General features: G+C 55.7%; 2 protein-coding genes across 12 annotated transcripts; both read right to left on the bottom strand.

Moving 5' to 3' along the window:
• Nucleotides 1-3: 3 nt before the first annotated feature.
• On the bottom strand, nt 4-6,064 carry NEIL1 (nei like DNA glycosylase 1). Of its 11 annotated transcripts, none has more exons than XM_055131754.1 (10): nt 5,861-6,064; nt 5,329-5,483; nt 4,768-5,202; nt 2,243-2,362; nt 1,787-2,148; nt 1,286-1,413; nt 977-1,004; nt 774-835; nt 465-663; nt 6-385 (listed from the first exon to the last, which is right to left on the bottom strand). In XM_055131754.1, the coding sequence occupies exons 3-10, from the start codon at nt 5,199-5,201 to the stop codon at nt 153-155; spliced, it is 1,566 nt and encodes a 521-aa protein (XP_054987729.1). In that variant the 5' UTR covers nt 5,202; nt 5,329-5,483; nt 5,861-6,064; the 3' UTR covers nt 6-152. The 11 variants fall into 11 exon arrangements, 8 of the variants coding, with proteins under 8 accessions (XP_054987732.1, XP_054987729.1, XP_054987728.1 ...); XM_055131756.1 differs by lacking the exon at nt 5,329-5,483 and having other exon boundaries at nt 8-385; nt 1,787-1,886; nt 2,085-2,148; XM_055131761.1 differs by lacking the exon at nt 5,329-5,483 and having other exon boundaries at nt 195-395; nt 1,787-1,886; nt 2,085-2,148.
• Nucleotides 6,065-7,966: 1,902 nt separating this feature from the next.
• COMMD4 (COMM domain containing 4) lies at nt 7,967-11,746 on the bottom strand. The gene is made up of 8 exons (XM_055131967.1): nt 11,664-11,746; nt 10,038-10,109; nt 9,820-9,885; nt 9,671-9,710; nt 9,411-9,530; nt 9,226-9,306; nt 8,335-8,511; nt 7,967-8,251 (listed from the first exon to the last, which is right to left on the bottom strand). Exons 1-8 carry the CDS (start codon nt 11,664-11,666, stop codon nt 8,211-8,213), a joined length of 600 nt encoding a protein of 199 aa, XP_054987942.1. The 5' UTR covers nt 11,667-11,746; the 3' UTR covers nt 7,967-8,210.
• Nucleotides 11,747-25,233: the final 13,487 nt, after the last annotated feature.

Below are 25,233 nucleotides of genomic sequence, written 5' to 3' on the forward strand. Positions count from 1 at the left end.
GCTGCGTGCGCCTGGGCCCGGGAAGCTCCAAGGGGGTGGGTGCCGGGCAGCAAGAGGGCTGGGGAGAAGGACGAGGGGTGGGCGCTGACTGGGGAGCAGGCCCGTGGACTGAGCACAGGAGAAATGAGGGGGGCCTTGGCGCCGCCCCCCGATCAGCCGGCCTTGTACCACGCAGCCATGCCAGAAAGTGCCAAGAAGTCCAAATTCATGTTTATAAAAATAAAGCGCTTTCCGAGTGGATGTGAGGCGAGGGGCAGGGGTGCAGCGTGCAGGGCTGGGGCTTCCTGAGCGGAACAGGCAGCAGCGGGCCCAGAGAGCCGCCTGCTAAGAGGCCGGGCTGCCTTCAGGCTCCGTGGATGGGGTGTCAGCCTTGATCCTCCGGGGCCTGCGTCGGCCTGTGGGAGGACCAGTGAGGGCCCAGCGGGAGGACGCACCCCTCCCGGGCCCCACCACCTCTGACCCACCTGCACTGAGGGCCTTCGAGCGGGGCGCAGAGGGAGGCCGCCTCCGCCTCTTCCCTTTCTCGGGGGCTGCAGGCGCCGGCGGGGGGCTGGCCGCCACGGGCTGCTGCTCTGTGCCGCGCTCAGGACGGCCCCGGCGTGGCCTGCGTGGTCGGGCAGGGGTCTTGGTGCGACTGGCAGGAGGTGGAGGAGACGGGGGTCCCTGAGGCACACAGAGGGCAGAGCTGAGGGGGTTTAGGACCCTGCACCCCCGCGGCTCCCAGCAGCCGTGTGCGAGTGGGTCCAGTGAGGCCGCAGTGGCAGGACACCTACCTCCACGGTATCCTCCGGCCCCCTCAGTGCTGCTTTGGTCTTCTTCTTGCGGGACTTGCCCCCTGCAGGACATGGGTCCTGGGGCTGAGGGTTCTGTAGTCTTGGACCCTATGTCACAGAACCCCCCACACCCGGGACAGGAGTGGGGATAGCTGGTGAGCAGTCCTCTCTGCCGCTCTCCGGTCACCCAAGTTGTTGCTTACCTTTGGGTGCCAGAGGTCCAGGATCCCCCTGAAATGGAATGAGGAAAATTCAGGTGCCAGCCTGAACTGGGCCAGAAGTAATTTGCCCCGGAGAGGAAGCTCGAGTCTGTCCTTTCAGACCACTGTCCCCTGGGGGTCTCTGAGCAACGCGTCCCTCCATGTCAGAGTTGCCCAACTAGGGTGCCCAGGGAGGGGCCTCATGGGGCAGTGTGACCCTGGAGAGCCAGGAACCCGAGCCTGCCTTACTGGTCCCCTGGGTGTCCCCCTCCCCTCCACAGCTTGGTGGGGTCCCCACCGGCAGGGCCGAACCTGGAACCAGATGGTGCGGCCATGCCGGTCCCGCAGGGAGCTCATGCCTGACACGCCGTAGCAGCGCAGCCAGGCGCGGAAGGCAGCAAAGTCTTCATCCCCCAGCTCCTGCCCATACCCCTTGCCCCCTGTGGAACAGAGGGACAGGTGGAGGTCGGGGGGTACACTCGGGCAGAAGTGGGGAACCTGGTTAGACCTGGCTCTGACCTCAGCTACAGAGGCTGATGGACAGAGTGGCGTGGTGGAGAGCGGGGGTAGGGAGTGGGGGGTGGGGGCAAGCCCTCCCTCCTCCAGCTGTGTGGCTGCAGGCCAGCGTCTCCCCTACTCTGGGTCGTGGGCAGGGCTCAGAATCCTGCCCTGCCTGCCCCTTGGGCCGCCTGGAAGACACTGTCCGTTCTCCATCGGCCGGGAGGGGGAGTCGCACCAGAGCCAGGCAGCCGCTGTCCGGGGGCTACAGTTGTCCAGAGCAGCCAGGGCGGCCGCCTGTGTCCCCAGGCTCACCCATCTGCACCACCTCCTTGGGCACTGAGTGGCACAGCTCCAGCAGGTCCGGGTTCTGCAGCTTGGCCTTGATCTTCTGGCTCAGGGTCAGCTCTGGGCTCTGGGGAGGGGCAGGGGCGAGACAGGATGGTCGGCGTGGGCAGCCCCCCAGGAGAGAGCCCTTTCCGAGCTCTGCGGGACTCCTGGGAGGCTCATCCACCACCCCTCCAGAGAGAAGGGGAAACTGAGGCCCAAAGGTGTGCGAGCCTTCACGGTCCTGCCTGCTGGCGTCTGCAGCCCGTCCCCGCACCCCCCTCACCGGCCTGCGCTGCTGGAGCGCCTCCAGGACCGTGCGGGCCTTCTCAAAAGGGGGTATCCTCAGCCTGCAGGGGGGGAGACAGGAGGCCACGCTCTGCAGGGGACAGCATGGCTATGCACGGCCCACGCCAGCCCCGTGCCCACGGCCTGCCAACTGACCGGTACAGGATCTCTGCCCGCAGGTAGTTGCCAATGCCATTGAAGAACCTCTGGTCCAAGAGGGCCTCACAGATGGGCCGGTCAAAGGCCTTGTCCGCCAGGTTTCGTAACACATTGTCCCTGGAGGAACACAGCCTGGGCACCTCACATCCCTGGCCCCTCCCAGGTACGGGGCAGCAGGGGCTGGAGGGAGGGAAGAGACCAGGTCCCTCTCCCCAAGGCTGGGGGCAGCAGACAGCTGTTTTCCTGTCTGTCCAATGGAAACCTTATAGGACCATCTGGCCTGAGGCGAGAGTGCAGCGGGTAGGGTAAAGCTCTTGCCTTACACACGGCCAATCCATGTTCAATCCACGGCACCCTGTATGGTCAACTAAGCCCCACCTGGCATGATCTCTGAGCACAGAGCCAGGAGTAAGCCCTGAGCACCCACTGTGCAGAGGGCTGCTCCTGAGAATCAAACTTGGGCCCCCTGCATGCAGAGCCCATACTCAGCCTGCTGCAATCTCTCTCCAACCCCAAGGATTTTAATTCATTACCAAAAGTAAAAAATGCCAATCGGCAACACGTCTGAGGAAACATGCTTCTGTATATGTCCTACACAGACCACCAGGAGGCCTCCATGCCTCAGGCTGTGTGTGTGCACGCACGTGTGCGCCTAATCATGTGCATGCATGAATCCCTGGCAGTGCAAGGCTAAGTAAACAGTAAAAACAGGGTCAGGGAGGAGCCAAAAACAGCTCAGAGGGCTGAGCCTGTACCGCTGGGAGCAACCCCCAAGACTGCACTCTGCAGGAGAAGTTCCTGAGCACCTGAACATGCCCCCCAACCAAAACATTAAGACTTTGTTTGGAGTCCATATCTCGTGGTGCTCAGGAACTACTACTGTACTTTTGGGGCAGTGCTCAGGGGACCATGAATGGCACAAAGGACTCCTGCATGCAAAGCACGTACTACATCCTGTTTTGTTTTGTTTGGGGGCCACACCTGGCAGTGCTCAGCACTTACTTCCGGCTCTGCAGCCAGGAGTCCCTCCTGCTGGGGCACCAGGGGACCATATGCGGTGCTGGGGATGGAGTCCAGGCCAGTCGTGTGTAAGTCCACTGCACCACTGCTCTGGCCCTGAGCCCCTGAACGTTGAGGCAGGGCCCGGCTCTGTCCAGGAGCAGCTGGGACAGGAAAGCCTGGCTACTGAGCACCTGGTGGCCCTGCGGCGGTCAAGGCAGTACCAACTCAGTGACGGGTGGGGCATGAAGGGTGTGCACGGGTACGGGCAGCAGACAGTATGGGGGTGGAGGGTCAGCCCAGGCGGCCAGCTTCCTTGGAGGAGTAGATCCCCAAGAATAGTTGTTGGGGACACAGCACGAGGCTTCGGAAGCAGTAGAGATGATTCGGGAGAGAGGCCTCAGGAGGTCCTCAGACCCACAGACAAACGCCTCCCCAAGAAGGCACCTGGGGGGTGGAGCAATAGCACAGCAGGTAAGGCGTTTGTCTTGCACGCGGCCGACCCGGGTTCGATTCCCAGCATCCCATACGGTCCCCTGAGCACCCCCAGGAGTAATTCCTGAGTGCAGAGCCAGGAATAATCCCTGTGCATCGCCGGGTGTGACCCAAAAAACACACAAAAAAATGAAAAGAAGGCACCTGGGGACAGGAGTTTGCTGCCCTCTCTGACCAGGGATGCCCCACCCACTCGGGCAACTGAGTCTCCTAAGAGAGGTGTGTGACCCCGAGGGAGGCTGAGCGCCAGGCCCCCTCCAGCCCACACAGGCTTTCGGCTGGAGCAATAGATCAGCAGAAAGGGCACTTGACTTGCATGTACCCGGCCAGGGTTCACTCCGCGGCATTCCAATACCCGCCAGGAATGATCCCTGAGCACTACTGAGTATGGCCCAAAACACAAAACAAACACAGGCTCACAACCTCAGCACTCGGAGTCTCCCCTGTGACCGCCTGGGCCTCCCTGCAGCTCCCTTTGCAGGGACAGAACACCTTCTGTGGCCTGCATCACATCCTGGGGTGCAGTCAGAGGGGACAGTCCCAGGGGAGACCAGAGACACAGACCAGTGGGCAGCCAGGCAGTGGCAGACCACAAGAACCAGGCTGTGAAACCATGTAATTAGCGGTCCTCTCCTGTCCCCTAAAACTGCTGGGGCTCGCTTTTCTCATCCTGAAAGCCCCTCAGCCAAGAGGGAGGGCGCCTGGCAGCATCGGGGTGCTGGGGGAACCCGTCTCGGCCACTGCTGGTCCCGTGTGTCCTGGGTGCGTACCTCCCAGGCCACCACGCAACGGTCCACCCCCCCCAGCACTTCTGGGGGGGGCCCTGATGGTTCTCACTGCAGGGCTCGAGCAATGGTTCATTGAGTGTTGGCAGAAGTGGCCGCCAGGGCCCCTGAGTACTGCCTGAGAGCCCCCCAGCCCCCACAAAACCAAAGGCAGAGTGGCTGAGACCCAGAGGGGGCTCCCCTCCCGCCCCTCTGGCCTCAAGGCACTGCCAGAGCCAGCCCTCACCCCATACCTGGCCCTACCTGAACTGCTCGTATTCCGCCAGGACACACGGCCCTCGGCCTGGCTGCCACTGGCCACTGAGGTCCCAGCGGCCAAAGCGACGGATGTCCACGAAGCAGAGGGCCTGCGGTGGCCCCGGGGGCACCGTGTAAAAGCGCAGGTGGGCATGTCGGGGCAGCGCGTCGCTGGGCGCCAGCTGGAAGGAGCCAGACATGCCGAAGCGGAAGACCAGGGCCAGCGGCTCCCGGGGGGGCTGGGCCCCTGGCAGGGGGCGCAGGGTCAGACGCAGCTCCTTGCCCCGCGCGGCCGCGGAGATGTGGTAAGCGCTGCTCTCAAAGGGTACCTCGGGGTTGCGGCTGACCGGCGACTTCTCCACGCACCCCCCGAACACCAGCTCGCTGCAGGCCCGGTTCACAAAGAGGCTGGCCAGGTGCAGCTCGGGGCCCTCGGGCATCCTGCAGGAGAGGGCACCAGTGGGAGCTGACCAGGGGCCGCCCGCCTTGGTGGGGGTGCAGGGGAGTGGGCCGGCGGGCGCTGTGCTGGGAAAAGGCAGGCTCGGGGGGGGGGGGGGGGGGGCTGGCCTGAAGGACGCGCTCCACCAGCTTCGCCCAGTAATCAACCCAGGTGCTGCTAGAGTCAAGTTCGACCCACCGCCCGGCTCGCTTCCTCACAGGGGTCCCGCGCTCCCCCGCGCCAGGCACACCGGTCCTCCCTGGCGGAGCTCCAAGGCCTGCGCCTGGAGACCCAGCGGGACTTGCCTTCGGAGCCCCCGGCCCTGCCCGGATCTGCGCCCCCACTCCCACCCAGGGCTGACGCTTCTGCTCCCCCAGTTACAGCCCCGGGGCTGGATTGACAGTGGCTGCGCCCGGCGGGTCGGGTGAGGACGGGACAGGGGTCTCCGGCCGCACCGCGGTCCCCCACCCCGCACACCGGCGCCGAGGTGCAGGGCAGTGGGAAGTTCGCGGGCGAGGTCGGGGTCTGGGGGCGCACGCCAGCTCCCCACCCTGTCCCGAGCTCCTCCCCCAAAGTGCGGGACCTACGCCCGGGCCGCGGCGTGCGGGGTGCCGCGAGCCGGGCGCAAAGGAGCATGCGGCCGGCTGGGCCTTTACCCACCTGCGTGTGGGCAGCAGCGCCCAAAGGCGTTCGTTCGCGGACCCAAAACGGTGCAAGGCAGGAGCCCAGGGGCCCGGTCCACGCCCGGCCCGCGCGGCGGCGGCGGGGCTAATCCGGGCGGCCGGGGCTGCTGGGAGCTGTAGTTCCCAGGCGGTCACCTGGCGGAGCCCTGGCGGCCGGCGGGCAGCAGCGGGAGGCGCGCGGACAGGGGGACAGGGACACAGCCTGGGCGGGAAGCCGGGCGGGCGGGGCGGCGGGCCGAGGGCCTGGGAGGAGTTTGCATCTCATCCAGGCGGAGCGGCCTCGGGGCCTGAACCGGAAGCCCAGTTTGCCCCCTTCAAATAACTTTGCCTCCCTCCTTTTCTCTACACACTTATTTGGGGAGATCTATTTTAAATCGTTACAGATTAAGTGATCCCTAACCCCCCCTAAAAATTAGTTTGCATCTCTGACACAAGTCCCAGAACTGGGAAGAGAGCTGGTTGGGCGGTAGGAGGTACTCAGGGCTGCATGTGCAAGGACTGGCACTGTATGGCCCCCAAGCTCCTTTGAGGATGGTCCTGGTGGACCCCAGCACCCTACTGACTGAGCGGTCAGCTGTCCTTGGTCCCCTGAACACTGCTTTGGCGGTCCCCTCAAAAAATAAAATACAGGGACTGGAGCGATAGCACAGCGGGTAGGGCATTTGCCTTGCACGCGGCTGACCCCAGTTCAAATCCCAGCATCCCATATGGTCCCCTGAGCACTGCCAGAAGTAACCCCTGTGCATGGCCGGGTATGACCCAAAAAGCAAAAAAATAATAATAAAATAATAATAATTTAAAAAAAAATACATTGGGGCTGGAGTGATTGTGCAGCAGGTAGGGCGTTTGCCTTGCACGTGGCCAACCCAGGTTCGAATCCCAGCATCCCATATGGTCCCCTGAGCACCGCCAGGAGAAATTCCTGAGTGCAGAGCCAGGGGTAACCCTTGTGCGCCACCAGGTGTGACCCAAAAAGCAAAAATAAATAAATTAAAAATAAATAAATAAAATACATGGGCCAGGTCTGGAGCAATAGCACAGTGGGTAGGGCGTTTGCCTCGCACTCGGCCGACCCGGGTTCAATTCCCAGCATCCCATATGGTACCCTGAGCACCGCCAGGGGTGACTCCTGAGTGCAGAGCCAGGAGTAACCCCTGTGCATCGCCGGGTGTGACCCAAAAACCAAAAAAAAAAAAAATACATGGGCCAGATCGATAGCACAGAAAGCAGGGTGTTTGCCTTGCATATGGCCAACCTGGGTTCAATCCCCAGCATCCCATATGGTCCCCCAAGCACCGCCCAGAGTAATTCCTGAGCGCAGAGCCAGGAGTAAGGCCTGAGCTGCCACTGGGTGCAACCCCCAAACTAAAAACTAAAATTAAAAATACACAGGGAAGGGGCCGTGGTGGAGCAATAGTATAGCATGCAGGGGGCTCGCCTTCCAAGTGGCTGACCCCGATTCTACCCCCAGCACTCTATATGGTCCCCCAAGACCACCAGGAGTGAGCCCTGAGCACTGCCAATGTGTGGCCCACACAAAAATAGTTGAGTGTTGCATTTGTGGAATATACAGTAACAGGAGACTAACACCTAAGGACAGTTAAAATAAGGGTCAGGAGGACTGCCCCATGGCTTGATAGCTGATCTCATGCATTAGGGGAAAAGGTAGCTGGGATGGTTGGAGGAATTGCTCAGGATAGTAGATCCATGTTGAAAGTAGACTATGGACCAAACATGATGGCTGCTTGCTACCTGTATTGCAAACCATAACACCCAAAAAGACAGAGAAAGAGAGTTTATGTCTGCCATAGAGGCAGGAGGTGGGAAGGGGGGAGGGGTTCCCGGGAGGGATACTGGGAACACTGAGGATGGGGAATGGGCACTGCTGAAGGGATGGGTACTTGACATTGTTTGACTGAAACACAATCATGAAAGTCTGTAAGTCATGATCTTATGTATCTCATGATGATTCATTAAAATAAAAAATTTTTTTAAAAAGTGAGTGTTGGGCTAAACTGTATATATCACTGGTCTCTCCCGCCAAGACCTCTGACCCGAAGAACCCCAGAGAAGCCGATTCACAAACGCTTTAACTTGGATGCATTTATTTACTTTGGCTGTCAGGAGTTGGGGGGAGGAGTGGGGAATGTGTGTGTTCTTTCCATGTATGCACGTGTGGTGTCATGACACTGGCTCAAGCCCGGCATCTCCTGTACACCGGCACCTCTGCAGCCAGCCTGTGTCCAGCAGGATGACCACCACACAGCTCACAGTTCTCCAAAGGGACACGTCGCCTGGTGCCCTCGGAGGGTTCGGAGGGTGGAGACTCAGCCCAGGGAGCCCATCAGGGTGTGGGCCTGCCGCAGCTCTGCATGGGGGAGGGGCCGCGGTCAGGAGCTGGGGGCCGGGATCCTCACCCCTCCAGGTGCAGCCGGGCCGAGTCCTCCCTACCTGCTAGGAGGACCTGGAACTTGTTCACCGTGAGGGCCATAGTGACAGGCTGGGCGGGCTCGTCAGGGGCGTCCGCCAGCTGGAGCCGCAGGTGCAGCATGGGTGCCTCCGCCGTCTGGAGCAGGCTGGAGCTCAGGGTGTAATCCACGCGCCAGCTCACTCCCACCAGCCGGTTTACTGGGGTGGGGGACAGGGGAGAGGGTCTCAGGCCACACCCCCTAGTTCCTCAGCCCTCCAGACGATGTCCTAGGAGCAGCGCGCGTCCTGTGCCCGAGGTGGGAGCAGATTACCCAGTGGCTGGCACGCTAGCGTCAGGGGTCTGGCTGCGACTCAGCCCCTCTGGGCCTGTGTTTGTGGAGGGGACCACACCTGGTACTGCTGGGGAATGGGGGGCAGGGGGACCTGGTACTCCCCTGAAGGCCCTGGAGGATGGCTGCAGATGCCCGTGTGCAGAGCCTGTGTCCCACCTGGGAGCCATGACCTTGGCCCTCCTCTCTCGGTTTGGTTTTCTGGGCTCCAGAGATCACACAGGTGATCTCTGTGTGCAGGTGGAACCCAGGCTCCCCCATGCAAAGCAGGTGCTGCTGCCCTTTGAGTCATCTTTTGATCTCTTTGTTTTGGGGGGACACCACCCGGCAGTGCTCAGGGTAGCTCTGTGCTTGAGGATCACTCCTGGCGGGTGCAGGGGCCCATATGAGACGCTGGGGGTTGAACCCAGGTTAGCTGCTACATCCGAGTACAGCCCTCCCGGCGGTACTCTCTCTCCAGCCTTGGAGTCATCATCTGACCCTCGGTGTCCTGAGAGCAGCACCCGGCATGCTGCAAGCACCTTCTAGAATGTTCTAGAACAGAGACAAGATCCCACCCTCCCACCCCTATGCCCTGACTCACTGCGTAGGCTGCAGGTCCGCAGGTGCTCCTGCAAGGGGCTTCGCTGCTCCTCGTAGCAGCGGCACAGGCCCGTGGCATGCTCTGAGGACCAAGCAGCTGCTGTGGCGGCAGGTCTCAGCACCCCAGCCCAACCCCTGCGAGAACACGGGCACACGCCAGGGCCCCCCGGGCCCTCATCCCGGTACCTTTGGGGAGTCCCAGCTGCTGCAGCTCACTGGACAGGGACTCGCCATCCACGCTGTGTTTGGCGGCGCTGGAGAGGATGAAGCTGAGCACAGCCACTGTGGCCTTCACGTCACCTGACTCTGCGGGGACAAGCGGGAGGGCACACCAGTCACCTCCTGCTGCCCGTGATCTTCACTCACTGCTCCCTGAGCCACAAGCACCAGCCTTGGACTCAAGTCCCCGAGGTCACCAAAGACAGAAGGGTTTGAGGAGGGCTCACCGAACTTGGCATCAGCAGTGAGCTTCTGGATCTTCTCATACTATGGGGAAAAGGGGCGCTCAGTGGGTGCGGCTCCACCTCCCCAGCCCCACGCCCACCAGAAAGTGCTTCCCAGGGCCGGAGAGGCTGGGGTTGCTGGCAGTACTCACGTCAAGCCCCTGTCCCAGCAGCTCCTTCAGCACCTGGCCACACAGCAGCCGCAGCTTCACGGAGGACTGGGGGTGCAGGAAGGATCACCTCACCCCACTGGCCATGCCCCCGAGCAGGGGCTACCACCAGAAGGTGGAGGGTAATGCCCAGGCCCCAACCCAAAGGGCCTCACCCCCACCCCTGCCCCCGCCCCATTCCGGGACCCCAGGCACTCAACAATCTTGGCCAGCGTGCTGATCTCCGCCAGGACCCAGTCCGGACAGTCCAGGTCACCACAGAACCGGAACCTCTGAGCGACAGGGAGAGAGAGGTGGTCAGGCAGGTGGGAGGGCTTAGGAGTTCGTTTCTCCCTTGTCCAAGAAGAGGATACCCACTGGGCCGCTCTTCCTTGTTCTCACGGGCCTTCACCTTCCCCACAAATACCAGAGAGCCCTTTGTGTGGCAGATCCCAGAACACAGACTAAAGTCCCCACCTTGCTTGGGCCCCACTGGCCACACTGTTGCTGTGACCCCAGGCCCATCCTCCCCTTGGTCCCCTGTCCCATTGGCGCAGCCTGGCCACTCACTCCCTCCTGGTCTCTGCTCAAACAGGACCTTTGGATGTTTTGTTTTAACTTTTTATTTTATTTTTGGTTTGGGGGCCACACCCAGCAGTGCTCAGGGGTTACTCCCGGCTTTGCATGCAGGAATTACTCCTGGTGGTACGCAGGGGGCCATATGGGATGCCGGGTGGGAAGCACGCAAGGGAAACTCTGTACCCGCTGTACTATTTATTGCTTGGGCCTCTCAAACGTTCTCTCAGCAATGGACCTCATGAACCCACTTTCTATAGTGACCTTCCCACTATTTCAGGCACTGGTAGGTGTGCACATCATTTTGGTTAATTTGGCAAGTCTATGCATACCAAAACAACTGTACACTCTGCGTGATTCTACTTCAACAAAGCAGCTGTATGCTGAGTTCACCACCATCATAGTCCGAACACTTATCTTGCCTTCATTTGCTGGGAGGCCACAACTGGCAGCGCTCAGGGTTTAGACCCCTGACACTTGCGCTCAGGAACAGCTCCTGCTGGGGAACCGGGGTGCATATGTGATGCTGGGGATTAAACCCGGGTTGGCCCCGTGCAGGGCAAGCCCTCTACCTGCTGTACAATCTCTCCAGAGCTGAGCTGTGAAAGTTCCTCTCATATCTGACAATATCAGTAGTGCTATTGACGGTACTAGGGTGATATTCTTTTACTTTCCCTGGGGGCCCCCCGGGGCACGTTCTTTTTGTCCGGGAGCCACACCTCGCGGTGCTCAGGGATGACTCCTGGCGGGGTCGGGGACCATATACTATGTGGGGGTTTGAACTAGGGCAGGGGATGCAAGACAAGCACCTTAACTCCCAGTTACCACCAGCCCCCTGCCCAACCTGACGTCGGAGTTAGGTCACGTGGTCAGCCCGGGCTCCGCCCCTGCCCCTGCAGTTTAAGTCGCCCCCGGGCACGCGGCGTGTGCGGCCGCGGGACCCCACGGGGAGCGAAGGATGCAGGGGCTGTGAGGCGGCTAAGCTCCCAGTCCGCAAACGGCTCCCGGCCAGGCCCGGGCACACTGCGAACGGTCAGCGGAGTCGAATTCTAAACCGGGTCTGCAAGTGCCCCTGGAGGCCGAGGAAGAGGGAAGCTAGGGGAGCACCTCCTGGGCGCCACGGGGGTCTGGCACCGTTTGCCTTAGCGCCCGGGAAGCGGTCCGACGCCCAGCCGCGGGCCTGCGCGGCTGCCCGGCTGTGCTGGACACCGAGGTCTCGGGCCGCGGCCCGCCACACGCCCGCCCGCCTCGCGCCACGGCTCAGGGCTCACCATTGTGCCGGCGCCGCCGCCGGGAGCCGCTCCTTCCGCCCGCGCCGGTCAGCTGACCGCGCCGTCACGTGACGCCGCGGCTGCCCGGGGGAGAGGCGGGACGCTCTGCTCGGTCCCGCCGGAGCCTCTCCGGAAACGCCCGAGCCACCCGCTAGTTAACAGCTGAGAAGCAGAGCAGTGGGGAGAGGGAGGCCGCTGGAGCTGCGGTGGGGGGGCGGCGCCCAGCCCTCCCTGCCTTCCCCCTGCGGGCCCTGCTTTCAGCTGCGGGCTTGTGGGAAAGCTCTATAGCACAAATGAAACCCTCCTGACTTCCCACCCTCCCCTCGGCCACCTTAGTTCTGCTGTCAGTGTCCCCTGATGGGTCTGTTTATTTTATTGAGTCTCCAGTTTTTTATCCTTGTATTGCACGGACTGGTGAAATCTACGAATACCTACCTGCCTTTTCCCCGTGGACTTACTTTGTTGCTCATGATTCCCTTGAGTCCCCGTCCATTCTGCCCAGAATGGCAAGCTTTTCGGGGCTGGAGGAATAGCACAGCGGGTAGGGCGTTTGCCTTGCACGCGGCCGACCCGGGTTTGAATCCCAGTATTGAATCCCAGCATCCCATATGGTCCATAAGGAGTAATTCCTGAATGCAGAGCTAGGAGTAACCCCTGTGCATCGCCAGGTGTGACCCAACAACAAAAAACAAAACAAAAAGAATGGCAAGCTTTTCTTGCAAGTGGGGAGCTCGGGGAGCCCCACGTGTCTAGGAGGGAGCTTATGGAAAATGTGCAGGGCCCTGACCATAGTACTGCATTTGGGGCGCTTGCCTTGCTCTTGGCTAGCCGAGTTCCATTCCCGACATCCCATATGGTCCCCCGAGTTCTACCAGGAGCATTTCTTGAGCATGAAGCCAGAAGTAACCCCTGAGCATCACCAGATGTGCCCCCTTCACTCCCCAAAAACAAAAGAAAGTGCAGCGCCCACCCTCCTGCTCTGCTCACCACTTTCCTGTGCCAGGAAAGTGCCATGAACTGATACATGGCTGGGACAGTAAAGACTTTATTCCATCTGGCTTCCTAGTTCCCTTCTCTATCTTCAGAGAACTTCAGAAGACAATGTCATGGAAGAGCTTTATGTAGGAAACAGGAGACCGGTAAGAAAATAGGACTTTGTCAAGTATAAAACAAATACAGGTGGAAAATAGTACAGCAAGTCAAGATTTTGCCTTGCACCCAGCTGACTCATCCTGGCACTACTTATAGTCCCTCAGGCCCACTAATGTTGACCCCTGAGCATAGAGCCAGGAGTAAGCCCTGAGTATTGATGTATATGGTCCCTACCGCCCAAGTTTGGATGTGGGTAACCCCACAGTGGCATGTGTCTCATACAATGAAGGGGAAAGTGGCACACCCAGAGTAGAGTGGCATAGGAACCCCAAGATGAACTGCACCCTTTCCCCCATATGCTTTTGCAAAGTTGTTTTCACCAACCTTCTATCAATGTCCTGGCTTGGCTTTCTGTGCTGTTAAGAGTTCATTCCTAGGGTGTGTTGTGGAACTGGTGGCGTTCTTCAGGCTTAGCAGGGCATTTGTTCCTGCTGAATGAACCCATGAGGGGTCTCACTGAGTCTTGACCTGGGGTCAGTCTGGGGCTTAGGGCTACAGCAGAAATTCTTTTCAGATCACAGTTTTTAATTTATTTTGTTTTGCTTTTTGTGGGGTTTTTATTTTATAGGGGGCACACCCAGTGATGCTCAAGGGTTACTCCTGGCTCAATACTCAGAGATCACTTCTGGTAGGGCTCAGGGGACCATATGGGATGCTGGGAATTGAACCTGAGTCAGCTGCATGCAAGGTAAATGCCCTACTCACTGTACAATAGTTCTGGCCTGACTAGTTGGTAGTCCCTGCTGCCAGTGGAATATCACACCTTTATCCACCCATCTTGTGTGGGACCCAGGGCTGAGACCTCCAAGCCTGCTTGGATCGGGACTGGGCCTCTTTCACCCAGATTTCCCATTTTCCAGTAGCTAGGCGGTCACACCCAGGGACTGTCCCCACGCCATGTAATCCCACCAACAGCCAACATCCAGAAACTTAAAACCAAGCTCCCAGGAGACATCTTATAGCCTACTTCTCCCTCTGGAAGAACCTGGCAAGCTACCGAGAGTTTTCTGCCCACATGGAAGAGCCTCACAAACTCCCCATTGTGTATTCATATGCCAAAACCAGTAACAATGCTGGGTCTTGTTCCCCTGACCCTGAAAGAGCCTCCAATGTGGCATCATTGGGAAGGACAAGTAAAGAGAGGCTTCTAAAATCTCAGGGCTTGGGGCTGGAGCGATAGCATAGTGGGTAGGGCGTTTGCCTTGCACGCGGCCAACCCGGGTTCGAATCCCAACATCCCATATGGTCCCATGAGCACCGCCAGGAGTAATTCCTGAGTGCAAGGCCAGGAGTAACCACTGTGCATTGCCAGGTGTGACCCAAAAAAACCAAAAAATAAAAAATAATTAAAAAAATAAAATCTCAGGGCTAGTACAAATGGAGACATTACTGAGACCACTTGAGAAATTCGACGATCAACGGGATGATGATGATGATGATCCACCCATCTATGGACAGACATTTTGGTTGCTTCCATAATTTAGTTCTTGTAAATAGTTATGCATCGAACATTGAAGTGATACAATTTTTTTGTGTTAATGTTTTCATACTTTGGATGGACATTCAAAAGTAGGATAGCTGGGGGTATGGTGCCACTAACAGGTGAGCCTGTACATGCAGGGCGAGTACATCAGCAGCCTGATGGTGCCTTCAGACTTCCTGATACCCCAAAATTGCCATTGTGCCTTTGGCCAGGCCCCAACTTGGGGCCAAGTTTACCAAGAAATTAAACGGCCAAAAGGTAGGTATGTGGAAGTCATACCCACAAACCACCTCCAGCTCAGCTGTACAAGCTCATTTATTGGCCTTACTTCGGAGACCCATAAATCTTGAAAGAGATCAAAAGCCGCAATTAGGGCCAGCGGCGCATTGTGCCCTGCAGGGCATAAGCAAACAGTTTATTTCTCTGGAAAAGACGGAAACAAGGGCCATGATCCAGAGACATGCAAAAGAATCTCCGAACCGAGAAGCTCGCTGCAGAGATGCCTCTGAACTTTAAGCCATTCTGGCTTCACCGCAGTGCCTCAGATGGGGGCAGGCATCATCCCTCCACCTGCCCCCTAAAAATCCCAGCAGATGCCAACTTCTAGGACCCAATGAATAGCCCAGGTACATGGAAACAGGGACGGCAAACTCCAGGCCTCAAGGGATAGGGTATGGGCCAGTTCTTCTCATCCCCCCCCCCCCGCCCCCAGGGGACCCTGGAGGCCATGCCCACAAACTGCCTCTGGCTGCTATTTAAGCTCCTTAATGGCCATGATCCAGAGACAAACAAAAGAATCTCCAGACCAAGCAGCTCATTGCAGAGATTTCTCCAGACCCTAATTACCTAAAAATGTAGAATTCCAGGAGCACGCGGTCACTCTCGCGGCCACGCAACATCTTATGCTATTCACAACACGCAATATGAAAGAGAGTATGGGGGAGATTGTCTGCCTTAGAGGCAGGGGGAGGTGGGCAGGGATACTGGGGACCTTGGTGGTGGAAGATGTGCACTGGTGGAAGGTTGGATGATCAATCATTGTATGACTGAACTCAAACAGGAAAGTTTTGTAACTATCTCACGGTAACTAAAAAATGATCACTGTCACTGTCATCCCGTTGCTCATCAATTTGTTCGAGCGGATACCAGTAACGGCTCTCATTGTGAGACTTATTGTTACTATTTTTGCACAGCGGTAGGGCGTTTGCAGTTTACACGTGTTCGATTCCTTTGCCCCTCTCGAAGAGCCCGGCAAGCTACTGAGAGTATCGCACCCGCACGGCAGAGCCTGGCAAGCTACCTGTGGTGTATTGGATATGCCAAAAACAGTAACAACAAAAAATGATAATAAAAATAATAATAAAATAAAATTAATACTAAATTAAAAAAACATAATGTGGAGTTCATGCCCAATTCAATCCGCTTAATCAATGGCTAAATAAATAGCAATACTCCTACATTTAAAAAAAAGTAGGCTAGGGGCTGGAGCAATAGCACAGCAGGTAGGTCGTTTGCCTTGCATGCGACCTACCCGGGTTCGATTCCTAGTATCCCATATGGTCCCCCTAGCACCACCAGGAGTAAGTTCTGAGTGATGATCCAGGAGTAACCCCTATATAAAAGTCATTTAGCACTGCAGGTGTGGCCCCAAAACAAAACTAGGTGACCCAAAACCCAAAAATAAAAAAAAGTAGGCTAGCTGTATGGTAACTCTTTCTTTAACTCTCCTCCTCCTCCTCCTCCTCCTCCTCCTCCTCCTCCTCCTCCTCCTCCTCCTCCTCCTCCTCCTCCTCCTCCTCCTCCTCCTCCTCCTCCTCCTCCTCCTCCTCCTCCTCCTCCTCCATCTTCTTTGCAGGGGATGGGAAGGGAACAGGGTGGGGGTGGGGCCATACCTGGAAGTGCTCAGGTGTTACTCCTGCCTCTACACTGAAGGATTACTCCTGGCAGGCTCCAAGGATCATATGGGGTGCCAAGGATCAAACCTGAATTGGCTACATGCAAGGCCAACGCCCTATCAGTTGTACTATTGCTCTAGCCCCTCCTTCTCTAATTTCTGAGGACACTCCATAGCCCTTTCCAAAGTGGTTGTGCCCTGAGGCTGAAGAGGCCTACAGCAGATATGGTGCTTGCCTTGCATGTGGCTGACCCAGGCTCGGTCCCTGGCATCCTTATGGATATCCCATAAAATCCCCCCAGCTCACCAGGAGTCATTCCTGAGCACAGAGCCAGGAGTCACCCCTGAGCACTTCAGGTGTGGCCCCAAAACAAAATGATTGTGCTATTTTTCATTCTCACCAAACAGCTCTCAAGGGCTCCTTTCCCTCACACACTCCCCGCTCCCACACCTGCTGTGGAGGTCAGTTGTCTCGGCAGGTGTGAGGCAGTAACTCATAGTGGTTTTAATTTGCATTTCCCTGATGATCAGTGATGATAAACGTTTTTTCATATGCCTTTTGGCCATCTGTCTGTCCTCTTCTTCAGAGATACAGTCGCTCAACGCTTCTGCCCAGCTTTGTTTTGTGGTTTTGGTTTTTAGGGACCCAGTGATAATGAGGAACTGCTCTCAACTCAGTCATCAGGGGTCACCCCTGGCAGTGCTTGGGGGGCTGTGCAGAACCAGGCATCTAGCCTGGGTTTCTAGCCAGCAAAGCCTGTGCCCAGCTCATAGAGCAATCTCTCCAGGCCCGGTCTGTCTTCTGATAGTGTCCTGTCATTTCCACTATGCCTCATCTCCTCGATAAACATATTCTTCCATGTTTCAGTCCTTTGGATGCAGTTGCAGAGGGGATGGTTTTCTTCATTCCTTTTTGTGTGTGTGACCCTCCCTCCCCAAAAAAAGAAAAATAAACATAAACACCTGCATATTGAAGTCCACTGCGTTTAATACCACAGGGAACAGGGAGATGGCGCAAAGGGCCAGCAACAGCACATGCTTTGCATGCAGGAGCCCCAGATTTGACTCCTGTATGTTCCCTAAGAATGTCTGAGAGTGTGACCCCCCAAACATCCAGCCAGAAGTAACTCAAACAACTTCTGGGTGCAAACTAGAGACAAAACCACAATAATAACATACCATGTTGGGGCTGGAGTGATAGCACAGCGGGTAGGGCGTTTGTCTTGCACGCGGCCAACCTGGTTTCGATTCCCAGCATCCCATATGGTCCCCTGAACACTGCCAGGAATAATTCCTGAGTGCAGAGCCAGGAGTAACCCCTGTGCATTGCCAGGTGTGACCCAAAAAGCAAAGAAAAAAAATAATATACCATGTCAAAGAAAAAATTAGTAAGAGCAGTTCAACTGCAGAGCCTCATATCAACAGATTAGAGAGGGAAAACAGATTTGGAAAACATTTTGGTTAAGGAGAACAGGGGCTGGAGCGATAGCACAGCGGGTAGGGCATTTTCCTTGCACGCAGCCAAGCCGGGTTCGATTTCCAACATCCCATAGGGTCCCCTGAGCACCGTCAGGGGTAATTCCTGAGTGCAGAGCCAGGAGTAACCCCTGTGCATCATCGGGTGTGACCCTCCCCAAAAAAGGAGAACAAATTACAATTATGAATCATGGAGGTTAGAGAACTAGTGAAAGAGGAAGCCTGTTTCCCCTTGCCAGGGAGAGAGAAAGCCACAGTTTCCTCTCTCCAGATGTTCCGTCTCTCCCCCATCAGCCTGTCACACAGACTATCCCCAGGGTTCTGTCTCAGCATTCCCAGGGCTTCCCAGGAACATAAAACTCTGCCCTGGAGTCTAAGCTGACAGGAAACTAAGATAACAGGCAATCCTGGAGTCTGGGTTGACAAGAAACTAAAATAATTGGCAATTAGGCCTGGAAAATTTGTTTCTCCTTGCCTAAGAAGAAGGAAGTCACAGTTTCCTCTTGACACCTTTCCCCCATCAACCTGACACACATTTCATTCCCAAAGTCCTGCCCCAGCATTCCTAGAGATTTCCAGGACCATAAAACTCTGTCATGGAGCCTAAACTGACAAGGAGACTAAGTAAGAGGCAAGAATGCCCAGAAAGATTTAGACCAGCAAGACATCCTTCTGCTTCTCCGGCATCTTTTGCACACACTTGCCAACTGATAAGGAGTGCGAGGAGCCCTTACAAAGGCACACACAAAACTCCCTTTTAACTTAGTCTTATGCTAAGTTCCTCCTTACTAGGGGAGTTTCTTTTCTACTTTCCAAAACAATTTTTTTCTAGTTTCTAACTATGAGTCTATCTTTATTATTCAATATTTTCATTCTCAAAAATATTGAAGAACTGGACTGGAGTGATAGCACAGCGGGTAGGGCGTTTGCCTTGCACGAGGCCAACTCGGGTCTGATTTCCAGCATCCCATATGGTCCCTGGAGTACCGCCAGGGGTAATTCCTGAGTGCAGAGCCAGGAGTGACCCCTGTGCATCATTGCCGGGTGTGACCCAAAAAGAAAAAAAAGAAAGACAAGCATACAAAAGAAATAAATATTTGTGTTTCAAATGCAGTATATTCTTGGTTTTTTTCACTATAAACTAAGACTGTCTTCAATAATATATATTTCAAAGAAACTTTTATGTTAATCTATAAAATGTAGGTTTTTCTTCGCTGTAAACTAAAACTGTCTTTAATAAAAAACATGCACTTCAAAGATTAAAAAAAAAGGAAAATATTGAAGAACCTGGGAATCGCAAATGAACAGAGACCTGCTGCTACCTCATCTGCATCAATAGTATAGCAGGTAAGGGGTTTGCCTTACACTAGGTACACTTGGGCTTAATCCCCAGGACCCCATGTGGTCCCCCAAGTACCACCAGGCGTGATCCCTGAGCAAAAGACCCAGGAATAATCCCTGAGCACTGCCAGGGATTTTTGCCCCCTCACAATTTTGCCCCCTCCCCCAAAATTGTGAATGATGGAAACTGTTGATAGTGGATTTGAGAAACAAAACAGCTAGAAGCTAAGCTAAGGTCAGACAGAGAAATGATTTAACTGTGGAAACAGGCCTGGTGGGTGGGGGGATGTCCTCTCTGCATTTGTTTCACAAATAGAGATTATTTGGCTACTTAGAGCAATTCAGATGCATCACCTCTGACAGGGCTGGTGAGAGAGCGTGCTGGGCCCCTCCCCCCCACCCCGTCCCTAATTAGAGGGGCTGACCAGTGAGTTCCCAGGGACCCTGGGCTTCCCTTGTGGGGATTGCAGATCTCTAGGGCAGGAAGAGAGCCTGGAGAAGCTGTGCTAACTGGTCCTATAGCAAAGCGGAACATTGTTTTATTACCCTTTGAGTACAGAGCCAGGAGTTACTCCTGAGCACTTCAGGTGTGGCTCCAAACCACGATATCTATGGTGCTATTAATTACTGTACTTTTCTATTTAGGATTAATTTTTTTTCAAATATGTTGGACTTATTTTTCTTTCCATTTGTGCTGCTTTAAAATCTCTTCTGGGAGGCTGGAGCGATAGCACAGTGGGTAGGACATTTGCCTGGTACGCGACTGACCAGGGTTCGATTCCCAGCATCCCATATGGTCCCCTGAGCACCACCAGGAGTAATTCCTGAGTGCATGAGCCAGGAGTTACCCCTGTGCATCGCCGGGTGTGACCCAAAAAGCAAAATAAATAAAATAAAATAAGATAAAATAAAATAAAATAAAATCTCTTCTGGGCCAGAGCGATAGTACAGTGAGTAGGGCATTTGCCTTGCACATGGCCAAAAAAACTCTTAACAAGTTTTATCTGTGGCAAAACTTCAAAATGCTTTTTTGTTCAAAATGGTTTGTTTTGTCTTGGTTTTTGTTGGGGGCAGGGGTGGCCATACCTGGTGGTGCTCAAGGCTCATGCCTGGCTCTGTGCTCAGAGGTCACTCCTAGCAGTGTTAGGAGACCATATGGAATGCCAGGAACTGAGCCTAGGCTGGCTGCTTACAAAGTAAGTGCCTTAACTCTTGTGCCATCTGTTCGGTCCCTCAGGTCACTCTTGATATCCTGTAATGTCCAGGACAGTCGTGGTAGCAAAGAATGATCTATCCAGAATGCTAATAAGCCAATGCAGCTGGTGAGAAAGGGAACAGTTTGGGGATGTTCATTAGCATATGTTAGACATCAGCATATGTTAGACATAATTTATTCTTTTGTTTTGTTTTTTGGGTCATACCCAGTGGTGTTCTGGCCTCTGTCCTCAGGGATCACTCCTGGTTGGACTTGGGGAACCAGATGGGGTGAGAGGGATTGAACCTGGCTTGGCCATGTACAAGGCAAGTGCCTTATTCACTGTATCATCTCTCTGGCCCCAGTACTTGTTTATTATTTTCCATCCGGAACATCTGAGCGGCGTGTGTGAATGCAGGGGCTGTGGAGCACCGGGTGGACAGCAGACCCACTGGGCGCATGGCTCAAAGACCCACAGGTGAGCACCCACTTCTCCTGGTCCTGCTCATCTCACAAGAGGTGGGCACAGGTGGGGCTGCCCAGGCCTGATTGGCCAACCTTGCCAACGTGAGAGCAGCCCCAAGGAGGCTGATAGAGCCTGGTAGGCAGTTTACTAGCAAGGAGAGAGATTCAAAGAGCATGAGCTGGAGCTGGAGAGATGGCACAGTGGGCAGGACTCTTACCTCCAATGTGGCCAACCTGGGTTTGATTCCTGGTATTGCATTTGGTCCCCTGAGCACTGTCAGAAGTAACTCTTGAGCATCAGCAGTTGTGGCCCAAGACAAAAACAAAACAAAACAAAAACAGAGCATGTGCATGCAGCCAGCTACAGAGAAAGGATCCCTGAACTCAATGCTAGTGTAACCACCCAAGCGTGATCCCTGAGCACAGAGCCAGGAGTAAGACCCCTGCACAGCTGACTTTGGACTAGGGGAAAGAATTTTTTTTTCTTTTTGGGTCACACCCGGCGATGCACAGGGGTTACTCCTGGTTCTACACTCAGGAATTACTCCTAGCGGTGCTCAGGGGACCATATGGGATGCTGGGATTCGAACCCGGGTCGGCCGCGTGCAAGGCAAACGCCCTACCTACTGTGCTATCGCTCAGCCCCGGAAAGAATTTTTTTTAACAATTAAATGCGGCCAGAGATACAGTACAGCAGAAAGAGCTCTTGCCTTGCTGACCTGGGTTCAATTCCTGCCATGTAATATGGTCCCCTGAGCCCTGCCAGGAGCGATCTCTGAGCACAGAGCCAGGAGTAAGCCCTGAATATCTCTGAATGGGCCCCCCAAAAAACAATAACAATTTAAAATTATGAAATATATTTTGAGGGGCTGGGGAAATAGCTCCAGGGGCTGAACACATGCTTTGCATGCAGGAGGCCCGGGTTCCATCTGTGTCACCACACTGGTCCCCGGAGCATTACGGGCTGGAATACCTCAAGCATGAAGCTCGGTGTAAACCTCACCCCCAGCACTACTGGGTGTGTCCCCCAAAGAAAATAGCCCCTCAAAAAGGTATACGGGGTGCATAATCCTCTGTATCTCGTAGTCTCTCCTCTGTATGTTTTATTTATTTGTTTGTTTATTTTTAAATGTTGGTTTTGGGATCACGCCTGCTGGGGCCTCAGATTGTGGACAGCTCAGAGCCTGGGAACCAGGCATGGGATGAACCTCACGGGCAAAGCAGGCAGCACTCCAGCCCTGGAGCCCTCTCTTTGGTGCCATTTTATTATTTTGTCTTTTATTATGTCTAATTTTGAGTATTTTCTTCTGGCCTGTCTTCCAGTTCACCAATTCTCTCTTCATTGGCTATGAACAATATCTAATGGTGCTATGAATTACTGTACTTTTCTATTTAGGATTTTTTTTCAAATATGTTGGGATTATTTTCCTTTCCAGTTGTGCTGTTTTAAAATCTCTTCTGGGCCAGAGTGATAGTATAGCAGGTAGGGCGTTTGCCTTACACATGGTTGACCCAGGATTGATCTCCCAGCATCTACTATGGTCCCCCAAGCACAGCCAGGAGCAATTCCTGCGTGTGGAACCAGGAGTAACCCCTGAGCATCACCGGGTGTTGCTCAAAAAGAAAATTTTTTTAAAAACTGTTCAATTTTGGGCAGGTTCCTGTCGAGTGTTCTGAGTCCTCCCCCTGCTCCTCTCAGGGAGCACAAGGCGAGGTCGGGCCTGAGGTCAGGAGGAGGGACCCGGGTACCTTCCTCCAGCATCAGGGCAGAGTCTGAGGGGCAGGCCCTGGAGAGGCCTGTCCTGGGATGAGGCAAAAGAGCATCCCAAAAAAGCACAGTAGAAATGATATCTGTACCTATATGTTCATTGCATCACTGTTCACAATAGCCAAAATCTGGAAACAAGCCAAGTGCCCTAGAACAGATGACTGGTTAAAGAAACTTTGGTACATCTACACAATGGAATACTATGCAGCTGTTAGGAGAGATGAAGTCATGAAATTTGCTTATAAATGGATAGACATGGAGAGTATCATGCTAAGTGAAATGAGTCAGAAAGAGAGGGACACATGGGGCTGGAGAGATAGCACAGTGGGTAGGGCGTTTGCTTTGCATGCGGCCGACCCGGGTTCAAATCCCAGCATCCCATATGGTCCCCTGAGCACGGCCAGGGGTAATTTCTGAGTGCAGAGCCAGGAGTAACCCCTGTGCATCGCCGGGTGTGACCCAAAAAGCAAAAAAAAAAAAAAAAAGAGAGAGAGAGAGGGACATAGAAGGACTGCACTCATTTGTGGAGTATAGAATAACATCACATGAGGTTGACACCCAAGGGCAGTACATACAAGGGCCAGGAGGATTGCCCCATAGCTGGAAGACTGCTTCATGAGCGGAGGGGAGAAGGCAGATGGAATAGAGAAGGGATCACTAAAAAAATGATGGCTGAAGTCGAGATGGGAGATGCATGCCGAAAGTAGATAATGAACCAAACATGATGACCTCTCAGTGTTTGTGTTGCAAGCCATGATGCCCAAAAGTAGAGAGAGTATGGGGAATATTGTCTGCCATGGAGGCAAGGGGAGGGTGGGAAAGGGGGGCTATACCTGGGATATTGGTGGCAGGGAATGTGCACTGGTGGAGGGATGGGTGTTTGATCATTGTGTGATTGTAACTCAAACATGAAAGCTGTAACTATCTCATGGTGATTCAATAAAATTTTTTTTAAAAAAAGGAAGAGCCCCTTCAAAAAAAAAAAAAAAAAGGAGCATCCTCTGGCCCGGCCCGTGTGTCTAGGCAAATGTCTGTGGATTACCGGCTACCGGACATGACATCTGTCTCCTGTCTCTGTCCCCCAGGATGCACAGGGCCCCCACACTGTCTCCTCCAGTTCATCCAGGAGTCCAAAGTGAAGCCAGGACAGCACCCCCTTCTGCCCCTTCCCTGGGGAGCCAGGCGGAAGGAGGCCTGGACGGCCCAGGGGTCCTGGCACAGGGCCTTCAGCCGCATCACTGAAGGTGCCAGCCCTCCTTTGCTGAAACCTTCACGCTCAGCACCACAGCTCCTGCGGAGGCGGCTTCTCCCCCAGGTCAGACGCCAGCCCCGCTCAAAGCCCCTGGGCCCTCCAGTTCCCCAGGGAAACTGCTCTGCTCAATGTTCTTCCTGTTCGTTGATTTGGGGGGTCACACCTGGTGGTGCCAGGGCTTCCTCTTGGCTCTGTGCTCAGGGATTACTCTTAGTGGGGCTCTGGGGACCCGAGGGGGTGGCAGGGGTCAAATGCAGGCCAGCTGCATGCAGGGCCAGCACCTGGAGGGCTCTGCTTGCTCTCGGGCCGCCCTGGGCAGTGTTCTTCCCTGGAGAGTGGGAGAGGGGCCAGAGCCGGAACCTGCAGCTGTGGGAGCCCTGCTTTGGCCACTGTGCCGGGGGCCGGGGGCGAGGGCCCAGCCTCCAGCAGGGGAGCAGGAGCTGATCCTGAGGGCACCAGGGAGGGAGTGTCCTGCTGGCGGGTCAGGGGCTGACAAGACTCATCCCTCCTCTGTGAGACACCAGCCTGCCCGGCCCCTCCAGGTGAGCCAGGTGGGTGCTGGGCACCCTGGGGCCTAGCAAGGGGGCTGGCAGTGGGGAGCCGGGGAGAGCAGGGCCTGCATGGGGGCTGGGGAGCTGGGGGAGGCCGAGAACAGTGAACTCTGACTGTACAAGAAGGAGCCGAGGCTGCGCCCCACTCGACACGGCTGCCCAGGCGGCAGGACGCTGAGCCCAGCACCCAGGAGGGGCAACTGAGGCAGAGGGCAGCCTGGGTGTGTCGGGGGCATCTCGGGGCACTTCTTCCCACAGAAAGGGGAGGGGGTGCAGATAGCAGATAGGGGTACAAGGGGTGAGGGTTCGGCAGCTGCTCTGGTTTTTTTTTTTTGGGGGGGAGAGTGGTTCATCCAGTAGTGCTCAGGGTTTACTCCTGGATCTGTGCTCAGGAATCATTCCTGGTGATGCTCGGGGGACCGTATTGGGTGCAGGGGATCGAACCCGGGTCGGCCATGTGCAAGGCGAATGCCCTCCCCGCTGTACTTCATCAGTTTGCTTCTCCACCCCCTCCCCCGCCCAACCCCACAGCAGCTGCTCTTTGGGGTTCAGTGTCTGGGTCTCTGCAGCCTGCCCTGCCCTGGGGCGGGTACCTGCAGTCGGAGCTGGGGGAGAGCCTGGGAGCCCGGCCGAGCCTCCTGCCCCAGAGGGAGCTCGGAGCCGGAGAGTCCAGGAGGCACCCGGCGCCCTGGCCTGCCTTCTGCATCTGGAAGCTTCCATTCTGACAGGGCAGAGGCAGTACTCAGGGCACAACAGGGGGTGTGGGGGCACCTCAGGGCCTGGCCCGTAGCCTGTGCTTTACCCCTGGGGTGCTGGGAGCTTCTTAATGCTGACTCAGCCCATCTGGGCCTGGGGGCTGGGCGGGGGGGGTACAAAGCTGGAGTGGGTGGGACAGGGGAGGCCTGAGTGAACCCCACCATCCAGCTTTGCTCCCCTCCCGGCGGGGCGGGAATTCCGGGGCCAACAGCTCCACATGCAGCATCCTGAGTCTGG

Source organism: Sorex araneus, chromosome 3, assembly GCF_027595985.1.
Source record: "Sorex araneus isolate mSorAra2 chromosome 3, mSorAra2.pri, whole genome shotgun sequence".
NCBI classification, from domain to species: Eukaryota; Metazoa; Chordata; class Mammalia; order Eulipotyphla; family Soricidae; genus Sorex; species Sorex araneus.